The sequence below is a fragment of the Silurus aristotelis genome (assembly GCF_946808225.1).
Source record: "Silurus aristotelis genome assembly, chromosome: 13".
Lineage (NCBI taxonomy): Eukaryota > Metazoa > Chordata > Actinopteri > Siluriformes > Siluridae > Silurus > Silurus aristotelis.
In genome coordinates, this window is record NC_139586.1 from 19,617,035 (window position 1) to 19,633,598 (window position 16,564).

Below are 16,564 nucleotides of genomic sequence, written 5' to 3' on the forward strand. Positions count from 1 at the left end.
AAAAAGTAATTAAAACAAATTTAGCCCTATACATTTCATATGGTACAATTATCCACAGCAGACTTGTGGAGGAAGCAGGATTTTAATATGGGGTTTGCTGTTTTTGTGTGTTGTTATTCAAAGACATTAGGAAAGACTGGTATTAAAAATGAAAAAAATCTGTGTGTAATTATAATGACCATCAATGGCCCAACAGTCTTCCACATACACAAAGACAATCCCTACCTTTCATTTAGTTTATAAAAAAACTAACAAAAAAAAAAACCTCAGCTCATAAGATCTGTATTAAACCATAAGGGTTTGAGAATAAAGACAATAACTCTGAATTAAGCCAAACTATAACTGGGTTTCAAGTACATTATTCACGATTGAAATAACCTGATGCCTGGCTGAATTTTCTCTGATCAGATTAATCTAGAATAATCCACTCAGATTCCCTGCCTCACACAATAGCTGCATTGAAGTGTTCACTTGAGCCCTTGTAGTTTCATTCACAAAAAGTCATTCTCTTACTGCCAAACCAAAATTTGCCATGTCCACATGTCCAATATGTTTAAAGACAAATGAAACTAATGTTGGAGGGAAGTTAAACTGCCTTATCTCTTCTCAGGGTTTGTCAATGCAATCCTGAGAAGCCCTGCTAGAGTTTCTCCCAAGACCTCAAACTGAGTTCATTTCAGAGCATTGCAGCAGTACTAACTCCAGGGAGTCAGAAAAAGAGCACAAGGTTACAGTCTTCCTTTTCTTGTAAAATGCCTTCAAGAAAAAGTAAGAAAAAGCAATGAATTCAGCATTTGAGATTCTCTGTAGGAGAATCATGCTTAGGGTCTGCTTTGTGAATCTGTGTACACATTAGAAAGGAAAAAACATACTAGCCTCAATTACTTCCAAAAGAACTGAAGGAGGGGGGATGGCATCAATAAAAACAAAAACGTGTCCAGCATAAGAATTAGATTCAAAATGATTCATTTCACACTAAATAAATCATCTGTGGCTAAGACTCACACTATTTGGTCAAACTGGACACTCCTGATACACACAATAATAAGATTTCTTGCACAGACCTTATTGAGAAACATGTAGTGGAACTGAAAAGAAGAGGAAGAGACTAAATGACAATCGTTGTGTTTATTGTGTTTTTGAAGAGTCCTGCTGGCAAGCCTGGGGCAATCAACTGTTTTGTCTTATCCTCCAGCCAATCAGACATGGAGGCTATCATTTTGAGGCACCGAGGCCAAATGAGCAAGAAAAGACGTGTTCAGTGTGACCCTGGCGATACAGCTCGCCACTGGGGAAAATAAGATATAAGAAAAGAAACAGCAGGATTAAACCCAAAGAAAAAGAAAGGGGAGACGAGCCTGTGAAAGACCAGATCTTCAAAAAGGAAGAAAATAGGTGCAGAGAGGACAGATAGCAAAAGTGTGTGTGGGGGGAGGGTTAAAGAGCACTTTGTGTTTTGATGAAGGCAGTTCTCTCATTGTGAATGTCGAACTCATCGTTCTCAGACTCCGAGTTACCTCCGTCTTCGTTCCACACGCTTGGGATACCCTTGTAGGAAATGATGCCGCTGCGTGCCATGCCCAGGCCAAAGCTGGCACGCATTACAGAGCCCACGCTGGATTCAGAACTGTACACTTTAGTGAGACTATACGAGTGGAACTGGAGCAGGGCAAACACCACTACAAAAGTAGCTGCAATGAAGGCACAGCTGAGCACTGCTACAGTGGCATGCAGACTGGATGAGAGTTGTAGATTCAGGATGCCAGAGGAGCCGCTGCCATGTGGTGGGAAGAACGCAGCGTCAGGCGATTCACGCTGAATCTGGTTTTGGTGCTGACAAGTGCCAGTGGGTAGGTCTAGGTGGCTGTGGGGTGGACAGGAGAGGCAGTCTGTTGGCCCTGTGCCACTGCATGTAAGACAGAGTTCGTGGCAGGGCATGCAGGACGGATGCACGACAGGAGACACCTCGTTATCTGAAGAAAGCTCAGAGTGGGTGACGGACGTAAAGCCTGCAGGGCACTCCTGTACACAAACCTGCTGGTGCATGTAGAACCCAGGGTTGCACTCTGCATACAACAAAATCAGAAAACAATTATTATTATACAGACAAAGCCATGTACCATTTGAAAAAGTTTATCTATCTATCTATCCATCCATCCATCCATCCATCCATCCATCCATCCATCCATCCATCAGCTTAAAACAAATTTATATAAAATTATGCAATTCAATTTACTGGTTAGCTCTCATAATAAATATATCCAGTCTACTAAATAGCAGGGTCACATGCATGCTAAAAGAGGTGGATTGCATCTGAACACTGTCGGTTTAATAAAAAAAAAAAATGAACAAGACAGGCTCTTTATTCTATATTTATCCTTGTGAAAAGCGCATTTTGCTGATGCCTAAAAGGAGAATTTTGTGTTCAACCTCTGTGGCTCACTAGAAACCTGCCTTAAGAAACGAGTATTCTTCTTGGCAGGAAAATACTGCGTTATTCAGGGAGCAGAGGCACCGTTTATTTCTTGATCCTAATTCAGGAACAATAAATAATGGAAGTTAACGTAAACTAAATTTTAGTTAGTACCTGGCTCCAATTCTTAGTTTTGCTAACAAGCTTTCAGCATTTGGAGAGAATCTTAGAACAGCAGAGTGGACAGATCATATCAAATTTAAAAATAGATATTTTTATTTCTTACTACTAAATAATTATTCAGGGACTATGAAGGATTTGACATTATTTTGTATTTACTTGGCTCAAAACTCAATTTGGAAAAGATGGGTCCATGAGCAGAGCGCTTGATTAGACACCAGTCTTTTCACAAATACCTTAATGCTTTTCTCAACTAATCTCAGTCTAAACAACAATCCTGTCTAAGTAGCATGGGGCAAATTTATTTTATTAAATGTTATATCAGGTATTAAACAGCTGATGAGATGACAGGACAAAATTTGGATTTATTAACAAAATAAATAAAAAGAAAAGATTCAAAAGTGTAGAAGTATTACAGTCCAGCAAAACTTTATTAATAATGACATGATTTTGAAGACCTAATTCAATACTTTAAGGAACTATGTACTGTAATTTAGGCATGCGTTTTTTTTATACTTTACTAACTAAGCCCTGTATAAACTAGTGAATTATATGGCAAATGTAAACTATAGATTATATCTGTTCTTTAAATCTGGATTAAATACAAAATTATGCTTTGTAATTAAACAAACAAGGTTTGCACAAGAGATAGGACTGAAAGCAGTTTAGCACAATAAGATTTTAGAACTGCACATACAGGTGCTGGGCTGCAGGGGGCACCTTTGCCTCAGCATTGGAGCTCTTACCTGTGCAAATCTGTCTGAGATCATAGGTTTTACAGCCGTCTTCAGGGAGCTGGATGGAGTTTAGTGTTGACAAGTCAGATGATGTGGAGGCAGTGCCATAGAGAACCAGTGTGAACTGAGTCAGAGTGCCTGATACACAAGACAAAAAAATTAAATAAAGATCCCATGCACAAGAAACTGGTATGATCTGCTACTACACAATACGCTGTACCCACTGTACTAATAGTAAACTTTTCAGCAATCAAGCTGTAAAAGATTAAAACGGCGCACTGTAGTCGGGTGTACTACTAAACAGAATACTTTTAATGCTTGTTTAAGAAAACAGACTGTTAATGTCGAGTTGATTTATTCCCCCACTTTAATTTAGCACCATTAAAATCAGTTAATGTAGACTGTTAAAAGTCAACAGCTCACTAAATCAGGCTAATACAATCACTGCAGAAATATAATTCACACTGAAGATGGTCTAGTCAAGCTAAACACACACCAGTTGAAAAATGTAAAGCCTGGGCTCAGGGATTATTTACAGTCTACAGAACAATATGCTGGACAGCCTGATGGCAGGGGACAGAGGAGAAGGGAAATCTCAAACCTGTGATTTACTTTGCCATATTTAATTAATAAGATTTACTGCAGGATACAGAGAAGGAAAACAACTGAAGCCAACCACTCATAAAACAGACTGAACAAGATGGAAATGAAGGGAGGAGGACGCAGGGAAAGACACTCCTAATTTCCTGTGAAGATTAAAGCAACGGGAAGCTAATTTCTCAGAGCAAGATTAACTGCTGGCCTTAATTGCCCTAGCCTACACAGCACTTTCAGTGGAGAAACTTCCTTCAGACAGATATCAAGTTAATGGAAAAAGCTTTAATCGAGTTAGATCAATAGGCATTAAAACTGTTACAAGCCTAGTGAAAGATTTTCAAAGAACATGCTGGAATGCAAAAGGTACAACAAATCGCATCCTCTGTCAACAGAAGCCCTAGTGTGGAAGTGTCGATAAACAGAGTGCTAACTGTGGCACTAACGGTATATTTCCGGCATTATATTTGACCATGACAAAGCCTATACCTCTCGGCTCGTAAAAAAAAAAAAATCTACAGGATAGACAACAAAGAAGCAATGTATTATTTTGACCTTGTCAAAAAAAAAAAACCCGGCATTTCACAGGCAAAACCTTGCCACAGTAGAATTCCTCTGATGTTTATGCAAAAAAACGGAGCATTCTGCTAGATTCTTCTACTTACAATTGCAAAGTTATGCAGAGAAGCTGCCCACCGGAACTCCAGGAGTGAGACTATATGCTTTAGCTAAAACGCCTGCCCTGCTTTTCCGCATAATGAATTAATGTGTTAAATAAACAACCATGAGGGAGACGAGATTAATATGGAGTTACCATAGTCACTGATTCCGACCACATTCTCAATTTCCAGAGTCCACTTGCCCCGAGGGTCTTCATCCCATGAGTGAGTGGTCATAAAGGCCCAGTCGTTGAAGCCTTCAGAGGAATAGTCATGAGGTCTGAAGGACAAAGACAAAAATGTCGACCTTTTATTAGAGGGAGGGGATAACCCACACAATAATAAGTCTGCGAAAAGAAAGCAGGAAAAATAGCATGTCCAGAAATTTTACACATTTATTCTAAAAGAAAAGTAAAACAGTTCATAACCCCTGACCTGGGGGCGAGCAGGGTCGAACGGGTGCCCTGTGGACTGATCAGATGGATTGCCAAGTTTCCACGACGGTTGTATGACAGTGTGAGCTGGGCTTGGACATGTTCCAGAGAGCTCACAAAGTTGGACTTGCCTGAGCACGCATCTACACTCTTGGTGATCACCAGATGGCTTCCAATGTTCCTGAAAAGAAAAGCAAAATCTCTCACCCATGTGCCCTGTGTGACAGATACTCTCAAAACAGGGGTGAACTGCTGCATGCCAAAAGTCAGTGACTTGTCCTTTCGCTAATTACACTTAGCCAAGCTAATAAAATGAAAACAATAATGTTTGCTAATTGCACATAACGGTGCCATAATCAATTTTCAATTAGACTATAATCAGTGATGTGACTAAAATATGAATGAAGACAACCCAGCCAGCCAGACACATCTCTTTAGTTATCAGTAGAAAAATCTAAACCGTCTTATCAGAACAAGGAGTAAAATATTCCACAGCCTTGAGAAAAGGCCAAGTGTTTTCCCATATCCACCACACCCATTGCTGCAAAACAAGAAAAACCCCACAAGAAACAGAACCAGGCCACTGAGGTCTGGACAATAACATGATAGCACAAAGACTTCACAAGAAGACAAAAGCCTAAAGCAATAGACACCACATTAAACTTTACGACAATCACAAAATCTACCAATAGAAAACTTTGTTTGTGCCAGTGTAGGCAAGGTACCAGGATTTCTATACTATAAGCAGCTCAGAACAGTACAATCTCATTGAGGAAAATCAGGTCTAGTGATTCATATAAAGCTATTGACACTACCCATCATCCTTTAGAGAGAAGACAGAACTGAAATTCCTGCACATAGATGTACGTCAAAAACAGCTCAGTAGTTACAATCTGGGTTTGATCTTGGGAGGAGGGGATCAATGTAGAGATGTAGAGTAATCACTAAGCATGGTTGGACTAGCTCCAACACTGTGACCGAACTAACCAGCATGCTCAACTGGGCTTCGTTCCAAAGCCCTCTGATCTTTTCTATAATATGAGGAAAACCGAGGGGGAGATGCAGATGAAAAGAATAGGAGCACTCGAGAGGGCTTGTGTATTGGCTTGTGTACATAAAGGAGGGTGCACTGGAGGAGTGTGTGATTTTCAGCAGAGACACGAGTGTAGTATACAAGCTCATCTGCAAGTAATTATTTCCTTTAGACATGCACCGTGGGCGAGCCTCCCCCTCATGACAGAACATCAAACCCAGCCGAGCGGTTCAGGCTCTGCTCACGTGGACTGCGAATGAGCCGTGCTATCAAACCCACCATTGCGTCGCTTGTCAATATATTGCTCATTCCCATTAAAATCGGAATTTTCATTAGAAATCCCACACGCAGAGATGCAGAGAATTGTAAACAATGTTGTAAGGCACCACAAGTGAAGTATGTAAACCATATGTTAGCATAGAGAACCTGGAGCATCACAATGATTTTAGATAACCGGCTACAATACTTCCCACCAATGTCAAGTAACTGGACCCAAAAGAGAACAATAATAATGCCCCTTTTCCCAAACACATGCTCATTATTTGGAAGGAGACCTGGCTACAGCCAAAAACCCATTAGCATCTTTATGTTTGGTTATTAAGTTTACATCCCTGTGTTTATTTCTCTATGTTGCCCCCTAGTGGAATTACAAAGACTAGCTCTTTTTCAAATTGTTCAATTCAATTACGGGTCACAACTTGATTTTAATGTAAAACAACAATTTAATTCATTTGGCAGGCAGAATCAGCAATGTTATTAGACCAGGTTTAGGATGTGGGCTGTATGTCATCTGTTAGATGCATGCTAGTTTTAATGGATAGAATAAAGACTAACCTGGGTTCAGATACAATGGAGATAACGCACTTCTGCTGGGGGCCTACACTGGTCCAGTTCTTAGCCTGGGCCACAATGGCAGCAGCATCCAGCAGGCCGTAGCCATACGAATGGCTTACTGAATAGCAGACAGTGATAGAGATGTGCAGATGTAAATTGAACGTCAGGTGCAAACATTGGACAAAAATATAAATAATACAAAACATATGGGTTACATAAGCCGATGAGAAAGAAAAGAAGAAAAAGGGAGAGATATGTAGGAAGGGTGGGAGAGAGAGAGAGAGAGAGAGAGAGAGAGAGAGAGAGAGAGAGAGAGAGAGAGAGAGAGAGAGAGAAATAAATAAATCAATACTGCTGACAGCAACCTGGCAATTCCATGCAGTTAAGTTTAATAGGGCCCCAAACATTCAATGACATTATGAGACAGGCGAGGAATTGAAATGCACTCTTGATTGGTATAATGAACATCGCTTCATTGATTGACAAGACAGTACACTTGGCTGCAGAGCTCAAGCACAGAATAAAACGAGCAGATAAGAGAAAAGAACAAGGTGAATATCAGTACCTTTGCGTCCAACACCATTGGTCTTCCAGTCGTCGGTGATCAGGTGAGCTGGAGTAGATGTCCTCACAACTAGGTGCTGCATGTCCCTCCATGTCAGGTTTTTACTGTCAAGACCAAAAAGAAAAAGGAATCAAGGCCAATTCGTCTTTTTGGACTTTTCACAAAAGAGTTGTTTTGGTTTTTTTTGTTATGTAGCAGACAGGCTGAAATATCACTTATAGCTACAGACAACTACATACAGGAAAATGGCATGATTATATTGCAGCTCTCAGACAGGAAACAGAAAAGGTCAAGTGGGAAACACAACACTAGGATCAAGCACTTGCTCTAATTGACTGGCATTTTGTGATCAGAACTTTAGGTAATGCCAGAAATGATGAGCGTCACGCTCCCAGTAAATCACCCTACTTATTTAGGCTAGAAATGATCCGCCCTGAAGCTGAAACTTTCTGCAAAGACGTGTTGCCACATAAGCTACACCAACCACAAACATGGCACCTTCTAAGATTTAGCAACACTTTGTGGTTAAATGCTACGGCTTTGACGTCTTCTGCTTTCTGCTAAATCCTTAAAGTTACCGTCAACACTTTTAGAATCAGCATTAAAAATCACGTAGGGACAAAAAAAAAATAATAAAATTACATAACCCCCCCCAAAAAAAAAAAACAAAAAAAACACTTGTCTTTTATAAAGTTAATGTTTTCCCAGCAAAACGAAAGCATATTCCAATTCCCATTTACAGCATACAAATGAATTCCCTAGAAATAAAAATATTTCTATATATACTTGATGCCCAGTAACTCTGTACATTCACTTTTATGGATTCTATGCATTTGTACCCAATAGATGCTGCTGTAATAAAAAAGACTGCCCTATGATATCCCATAACTTATTCACAAGAGGGTTATACTAGGCACTTTATACTGCTGTAGAAGAATAATGATTATTTTTATCCCACTATCCAGTATTATCCAGAAGAGGACAAATTGTGTGTGTCTGGTTCCTCTCAAGGTTTCTTACTTGCAGTGTCCATTTCCTTTCGCTTCCTTATTACAAATCTACACATTTGTTAATATGCGTCTGTAAATATGTTTTGTGACAATGTCACAAAACATTAAAAGCTTTACACCAATATTACACTGGTCTGAAAAGCATGAACCAGGATTAAAGTGGTAAGAATGCTGCAGAAAAGCCAGTGCTATATGTGTAGCAGTTTGGCACAGCTGCAATATAAACATTATTTGAAAATCTTGTGGAAATACCCGCCACTACTACAGTGCAACATTTCATACATATGTATAGATATGGCAAACCTCTAAAGGCTTCCTGGATAATTTTAATTCATAGCCTGGTCTGTTTAGAAGGTGCCAAATCCATAATCACCACATAGCCACAATGTTATACTTCATAGACATTAACAGTGTATAATAATATAGTCATGATTTCAGCTGTAATTAGCCAGGGTTTGTCTCGCTTACTTGGCTTCCAGGGCGAGGGCTATGATGCCTGCAGCCAGAGGAGCTGAAGCTGAGGTGCCTGTGTGGGAGTCTGTACACTTCTGTCTCAGGTCTGTAGTGATCTGTGGGAAGGAGAGAACATTCAAGGCATATTTTCATAATCAAATAAAGGTTTGTGTGCTCAAACAAAGGCTGTAGCATTAGGAGAGTAGATGCACTGCATATCTGCTTTGGCCGTGTCCAGATGAACCCAGTGTTGTGCAAGCTCTGGAACCTGATGTGTTTATACATTCGAAACTGGCTGCATCTTAATTATCCGCTGGGACGGAGATGCCTAGTACAAGTAGCAGAAAAGCATAAGAAGGTAGTAACTAACAGAGTGAATAAAACTGCGAAAAAGACTGTGGAATGGTTCATGGCAGAAAGGCATCCTAGGAGGTGCACTGACTGAGACGGAGCCGCTCAGATTGAGGCTAAGTGCTAAAAATTGCTGAGCAGCTGAATGACAGCTCAGAGCGGAGAGACGTGGCAATTCGCTCTCTTCATTCAAATTGGGGGCATTAGAGAGCAGGAGAGTGGGGAAGATTGCCTGTCACTGCATGAAAACACAGGCCTGTTTCAGACTAAAGTCTATGGAAAAATGATTTTTGAAACCGGAGCATCTGTGCGGTTCGAATCTACATTTCGAAAAACGTGACGATGAGTCATTGAGCATTATGGTGAAAATGCGCGTACGCAGTGTAAGACTAACAAAGCAACCTAAAAACAAGCTCAAAAGAACGACAGAGCAAAAGCAGCGCGATTACAGTATGAGGTTACTGCTTTGTTTCCCAATGAAAACTTACAGTAAAAAGCTTCAGTCTTGCACACCAAAGACGAGGTTTGTAGGTCTGGAAAAGTGCTTTGGCAGTGAATGCAGCATTATGAAACACAATACAGACCCTCAGGGCAAACATCCACCCTCCTTCAACTGAGGCCGCATCATATGCTTTCCTCATTGCACTCTCCCCCCATGCCATGCTTACAACAGTTAACAACTGGCATGTTAAATACCATGCACATTTTTCCAGAACATGCAGGCGCTTCCTAAACTTTGCCTCATGGTGCATTATAATCAACTTGACCACACAATTAGATCTAGTTTCTACAACCACAGGCATTTAGGACTTCGGGACATTTATGTGACTAATAAGGGGTGTTTAAACAAATCTAAACTGACAGTCACAAGGTGCTAGAAAATGTAATTTATAAAGATTAGACAGTGACTCAAGTTGCAATCACATTCTATGCATATTACTGGCTACTTTAAAGAAAATGCAATCGTATTGATGCAAAATGAAAAAGAAAGCGACAGAGTCACAAAAAGTCAGAGACATGCATTGTTATGTAGTGCACCCAGGGGCTTCGTGCACATGATCGACTCACAATCTGTTTCTCGTTGAGTCCACCACTGCTGTAGGTAGTGGCCAGGGTGGAGGAGCAGGCCTCGCTGTACCATGGCACGTTGCCGTACTGTGTGCTGCTGCTGATTGAGAGTGTGTAGATGCTGTTGGTGTAGCCGTCACAGTTGCAGCTGTCTTTCTCCCGGCCGCCATTGCCAGATGCCCACACAAAGATCGAGCCCAGACCACCACGACCCTGTACAACAAAACAAGCAGCATGTAGTCAATACCACTATTATTAAAGTTTCTACCTAAAAGCCTATAGACATTGCTGTTTTGAGAACATTAAATGCAGTTTGTGGCCACTGCTTTGAAGCTTTTGGAAAACTCCTAGCTCTTAACAATTATGAACTCAGCAGATGGTGTTATAAGAACAATGCAGATGTCCTCAGGTTAACTGTCTTTACATGTATTATAAAAGAGAAACTATTACAAATCTACTAGCAAATATCAGTGACATGCAAGTCACTGAAATTAATAGGAGAAATATACGAGGCATGTTTTTAGGGTATATTTTAATATCCCACATGGCTTTAATTTTATCATGCTGTCTGGCAAGACGTGTCTATAATTCAATTCAGATGCTGTTTGCTCATTACCTTTGATCAGGCTTTGTTTGTGCAACCCTCTCCCGTATGTCAGGTTCTCAACAATAAAGCAATAAAAAGCCTGCAATAAAAACAGCTCAAGTCCAATGCAGAGAAAGTGCCCTGCACTCCGAGTTTCCATCCATGTACACACCTGCTGGACTGCAGGCTTCCTTTTCAATGTGTTTGCCCAGGCTTCAGCCCTGTTTGCTTTGGGATTTATTCTGCAATGCAATTTTTTTTTTCCCTGAAACAGATCTAAGTACTGGCACATGGCAGAGCTCATGATCTAGCCAAGCAGAGAAAACCTGCATTTCGATTAAAGTAATGGCTGGGATGTCCATGTCAAGATGATTGAACGAACAGTGTAGAGCAGTACAGTGTAGTCTCTGGATTGGTCAAAATCTTTTGTCTAATCAGACAAGTGTACTTAAATAATTTGGATGCCCAACTTGAGCTGACTTCTTATTGTTGTTCCTCCCAGAAAATTTAATTGTAAAAAAAAAAGGCCCACAAAAACAAAGCATAATGGTGTATAATAAAAAAATAAAAAAATAAATAAATAAACTAAATACTATAAAAACCAACAAAAAAAAAAAATATATGTCACGTTAACTTGAAAATTACTTTTATATAGATTTTTTATGATTATTTTACTTTTATGCACATGTCACAAGGCTCATGGAATGGTTTGATGATGATGAAAATGACTTAAAACATACGACCTTCATAGGTCATCTAATATCAGTCAAACAAAACACTTTGGGAACAAGGCTTCAGACAGCACTCTGAAACCATGATTAAAAAACACCCCCTGGGGGGAAAATGTTTGGAAGAACAGTGTTCATGATTCCAGTACACTTCCAGAGATTCTGTGTCAAGGCGATTTTATACATAGCGTCTAAAGATAAACTAAGGTTCTTTACTATTATTAACACACGTTGTAGGTTCTGAGGGCTTCAGTCAGTAACTTGTAAGCCATCAATCTCCAAGGCAAGCGGATTAACTGTACTGTATCTGTATTTTCTCTATATTTAATAATATACTATTGCTATATAAGCCTATTGGCTTGAAGTGTCAGTGACGAGGGCTGAAATTTCAGTGACTGATCAGACCAAAATGTGTACATAAAAGGTATGTAGTGCTTCTACTGATAAACATTGTGTAAGAGGTCTGATTCTTTTGTTTATGCAAGTTGGATGAACTACATTTGGCCTAAAGTTACGATAGATAGATAGATAGATAGATAGATAGATAGATAGATAGATAGATAGATAGATAGATAGATAGATAGATAGATAGATAGATAGATAGATAGATAGATAGAGAGATAGAGAGAGAGATAGAGAGAGAGATAGAGAGAGAGATAGAGAGAGAGATAGAGAGAGAGAGAGAGAGATCTGAACTTGTGACTTAACCCCTATGCCACCACCTCCCTCGATATTACATGCATGTGGCCATATTGATTATAGTTAGAATTTTTTGCATTAGGCATTGAAGTCTATTGTACTATAAGTTTCACTGAACGAGAAAACGGCAACATTAAAACTGCACTAGTTAAGCAGGTTAATAGTTTTTATTTCTTTCCAAATATTGAGATCATAAATTAGGGGACCCATGGCAACTTTAATTACATTATATTACATTTTGGTATAAAGAAGGGGAATGAAAGTCAGTGGGAGTAAGACAGAGTACGTGTGTGAATGAGAGGGAGGGCAGTGGAGTGGTGTGGTTGCAGGAAGAAGAGGTGGAGAAGGTGGAGGAGTTCAGGTACCTGGAGTCAACAGTGCAAAGTAATGGAGAGTGTGTTAGAGAGGTGAAGAAAAGAGTGCAGGCAGGGTGGAGTGGGTGGAGAAGAGTGACAGGAGTGATTTGTGATAAGAGTACCTGTAAGAGTGAAAGGGAAAGTTTATAGGACTGTGGTGAGACCTGCAATGTAGTATGGTTTAGAAACAGTGGCATTGAGTAAAAGACAGGAGGTGGAGCTGGAGGTAGCAAGATGTTGAGGTTTTCAGTGGGAGCGACGAAGATAGATAAGATTAGAAACGAGTATAATAGAATGAACATCGCATGTAGGACGTTTAGCAAATTAATACTAGAAATTAGAAGTAGTGAAATCGGAAATTACTAACAATGCATATAATATTCAAAAACTGATTTAAAAGAATACAATTCTATATTAAATGACCAACAGTCTTTAAAAAGTAAGAAAAAAAAGGTAAAAAAAAAAAAAACTAAACAAAAAAAAGATTTAAGAATAAAATTAAGAAAATGAAAATGGAGAAATGAGGAACAGAAGAAAAAGAAGAAGAAGAAGAAGAAGAGGAAGAAAAAGAAGTGAAGAGAACAAGGCAACATCACTGACCTCTGTTACTCCTCGTAAAAAAGCCTCCTTTGCCAGCTTGGCAGGGCCGTCCACAGTTTTGCCGTCATCCTCAGGCCCCCAGCTAGCGCTATAGATGTCTATGTGCTGAGGGTTGAGGCTAAGAGACTGAGCCTCCACCACATCAGTCACCTCTCCATCTAACATTCGCACACCTGAGAAGAAACAAGACCCAGAAGAGTTGAGACACATGCACATTACTTTAAACACAATTCTAAAGCAGTGGGTTAAATTACAGCGTTGTGACAACTGAACGCTTGTCACTTTGATGTATGACAAGTGTAAGGGAACAAGTGTGAGCTTTTCTTTGCTTTTCATGTCTTTAATCATGATTACATGACAAGAGCTCTGATAATAGCAGACTAATGCTGTACATTCCAGAAAAGACAGTACCAGACAATCACACAGACATCCTCGCTGCTGCTTAGAAATACAGGAGTCAAAGTTTTATTGATTTAAAGTTGCCAATACAATACATTAAACCGCTTGGTAAAATCAGCTGAACGTAAAGTACCCTCGGGTTCAACGCTTGATGAAAAGAGGTTTCACAGAGAGACATAAAGCAGCTTCACTATAATACAAAAAGACACCTGCAGAGATCCTACAGATTATAAAGCAAAAGATCTATTTAAAGGCAAAAGGACAGGGACAAGAATTCCACTCAGTCCTTGATTCAGAATTGGTGATGGCAATCTTCTTTCCTTACTGCTGTCAGATATCTCTTTTTAGAAGTCAAACAATGAAGAACTATCTAATCAGTTTCCACTTCTCCGTTCAAAGAGAAGCTTAATTCTTATGGGATGCTTGAAAAGAACACAAGGCCTCTCAGTCTAAAAATGTCAGCTGCGCTTGAGTTAAATTGATCCTGCATCAACTATATAAGGTTTACCTTGTGGGGCGAGAAACCAAAGAAAGCCTGCAATGCCCAAAAGTCAAAGCGCATAGAAAGAGAGAAATTAATCGCCATCATCTACACAGCAATGTGGCTTGGATCTTTGAAAAGTCATGGAGGTAAGGGTCACTCATGCCTCCCTCATGCTGGCTCAGACACAAACAAAAATAGAATGTTTAGGTTGTGAGTAATCTTAAAACCCAAAGCTGTCACTGCTATAGAGAAACTAGCAGGTAAAGCATCCAAGCCAGATATCAAGAACAGACAAGCTTGTGTGCTGTATAAAAACCAAAAATATAAAGAAATCCCTCAAGCGCTTTTAGAAAAGAAGGCATGACTCCTTAAAGAAATGATAGAGATACGCCCTTAAAAAAAAAAAAAAAAAAAAAAAAAAAACACTGCTTGACCGTGGAACATGGTAGGACTCTCTAAATCCTTCCTTACATGAACCTTCCAGAGGATGACTTTTCTTTTACAAACCACATGGACACAAAAAAAGCCCTCCTAAGCAAATATGTTTGCTTAATGAGCACTGGCAGTGAAGTGTCTAAATCAGAGCATGGCCTGCTTGTGATGAGACTTCCCTCAACAGAAGGAAGACTGAGCTATCGCTTTGGATCAGTTCTCCATAGCAGTGCTTCTGTTCTCAGTCTGATCATCTCTTCACAGTTAATTTCCTTTCCTGGCCCATTTAGAAAAGAGGTCTACGATATGAAAGTGTCCAATACAGATGAAACGAAGGAGCACAAAGTACGACTGCTTAACAGCTGCTTCTTCTCATTTGAAAGTGCTGTTATGCAGAGGCTAGGGGTGGAGTGGGTATTGGAATAAGCCCTTTTCTAATGTTTTTTTCATAGTGTCAGAAGACCATGTTCCCTTTTTGCCACACTAGTTACAGCTAAGCAGAAGCGTGAAAATATTCACAAGATTCAAAAGCAGGAAAGGAACTGTTTCATGACCTAAAAGCGAACGAGGAAAGAGGATGGCCTGAGATATTCCCCTGCAGGAAGAAAAAGACTGCCAAAAGATTGCAAAAAGTCTCAAGTGGGTCATTAAACAAGGACGTTACAGTGAAGTGAGGACGGGCGGGAAAAAAAATAAATACAAAATCAGGAATCTGCAAAAGACCATTTTAAAGCCACTTTACCAAGCTGCTGCACAAAGTTTCTTAGCCTTGATTACTAGGAGATAAAAAGCTTATTTTTCTCATAGCAGATTCAAGCGCTGCCTCCTTCTATGCCTTGTTTGTCGAGACATTCACCACTGGCTTGCAAAACGTATGGCTCATCTTAAATAGGTAATTAAGAATTAAGAATTTACCTGTTAACTAAATGATTGTAAATATGTATGTTGTAAAAGCATTTTAATAAAATTACACAAATACTGGACTCAATGGTGTTACTGGAAGGGTGGAACCTGAAAACCTTTTGTTAAAGTAATTGAAACCTGTGGAACCAAACGATTCAACAAATGTCCGCTGCTCTTGTGTCCTATTCATTGTTGTGTGCCACACCTGACGTGGTAAAAATGGGCTGAAACCTGTTTAGGGATTACTTTCTATCACTAGTACATCCAGGAGAATAAGATTTGAACAGTTTCACTCTAGTTCCCTGGTGAACACTGATGACTGGATGTCATCTATTCATGTTGAACAACTGAAGGATTGTGCCAGGTCACAGAGCCCAACTAAATCAGGGATCACAAGACTAAGATAAAATATGTGCAGAGTAGAATGAAATGTTCAAAAAGATTACAGATGCTTATGCACAAATCTTTGGCCTAGATGGGCCAAGGCTGGGGCTCTGCGATAGTAACGTACATGATTCCACTACCGTAGCGAAACTATAAATACTGCCAATGCTCAAAATAACTTTTGCTCTAGATTCAGACGTGCCCTTTGTTTAGAATAACGATTCAGGTGTTTCAAACAACAGCACGACATCATTAAACTAATAACACAACAATAATGATAGTGATTACATCCCTGATTATGTAATACTGTGCAGGCTGGACTGGAAATTTCATTATCAGTAGCAGCACTAGCAAATTAAAAAAAGAACATCATCCACAGCCTTAAAATAAATAAATAATTTGAATATGTTGATTATAAATGTTGACTCACCTCCAATCTTGGCATTGTAGGCTACACCGACACCACAGATGTCATTGTTGGCAACAGCAGCTACCTCTCCAGCACATCGTGTGCCATGTCTGTCAAAGGAGATATGGAACAGTTTAAGATAAATTTTTTTTTTTTTTTTTCATTCATTCCACACTTAACAGCTATATACAAAAGGGACTCACATAACAGCTCTTCAATTTTAAACTTAAGAAGTACATTAAATTAGATTGTT

General features: G+C 39.5%; 1 protein-coding gene and 1 long non-coding RNA gene across 5 annotated transcripts in view; one reads left to right on the plus strand and one right to left on the minus strand.

Moving 5' to 3' along the window:
• Positions 1 to 1,113: 1,113 nt before the first annotated feature.
• furina (furin (paired basic amino acid cleaving enzyme) a) overlaps positions 1,114 to 16,564 on the minus strand; it is a 71,943-nt gene continuing 56,492 nt past the window's right edge. For all 4 annotated transcript variants that reach the window (XM_083559124.1, XM_083559123.1, XM_083559125.1 and 1 more), the window contains exons 7-16: positions 16,333 to 16,421; positions 13,301 to 13,473; positions 10,332 to 10,544; positions 8,928 to 9,028; positions 7,450 to 7,553; positions 6,885 to 7,002; positions 5,019 to 5,198; positions 4,739 to 4,863; positions 3,340 to 3,468; positions 1,114 to 2,066 (exon numbers count right to left, since the gene is read on the minus strand). In XM_083559124.1, the coding sequence (XP_083415250.1) occupies positions 1,438 to 2,066; positions 3,340 to 3,468; positions 4,739 to 4,863; positions 5,019 to 5,198; positions 6,885 to 7,002; positions 7,450 to 7,553; positions 8,928 to 9,028; positions 10,332 to 10,544; positions 13,301 to 13,473; positions 16,333 to 16,421 (1,861 nt within the window). In that variant the 3' untranslated portion in view covers positions 1,114 to 1,437. The remainder of the gene's footprint in view (positions 2,067 to 3,339; positions 3,469 to 4,738; positions 4,864 to 5,018; positions 5,199 to 6,884; positions 7,003 to 7,449; positions 7,554 to 8,927; positions 9,029 to 10,331; positions 10,545 to 13,300; positions 13,474 to 16,332; positions 16,422 to 16,564) is intronic.
• LOC310736119 lies at positions 7,009 to 7,207 on the plus strand. The gene is made up of 2 exons (XR_014536456.1): positions 7,009 to 7,140; positions 7,173 to 7,207. It is a non-coding gene; the product is annotated as an uncharacterized lncRNA (long non-coding RNA).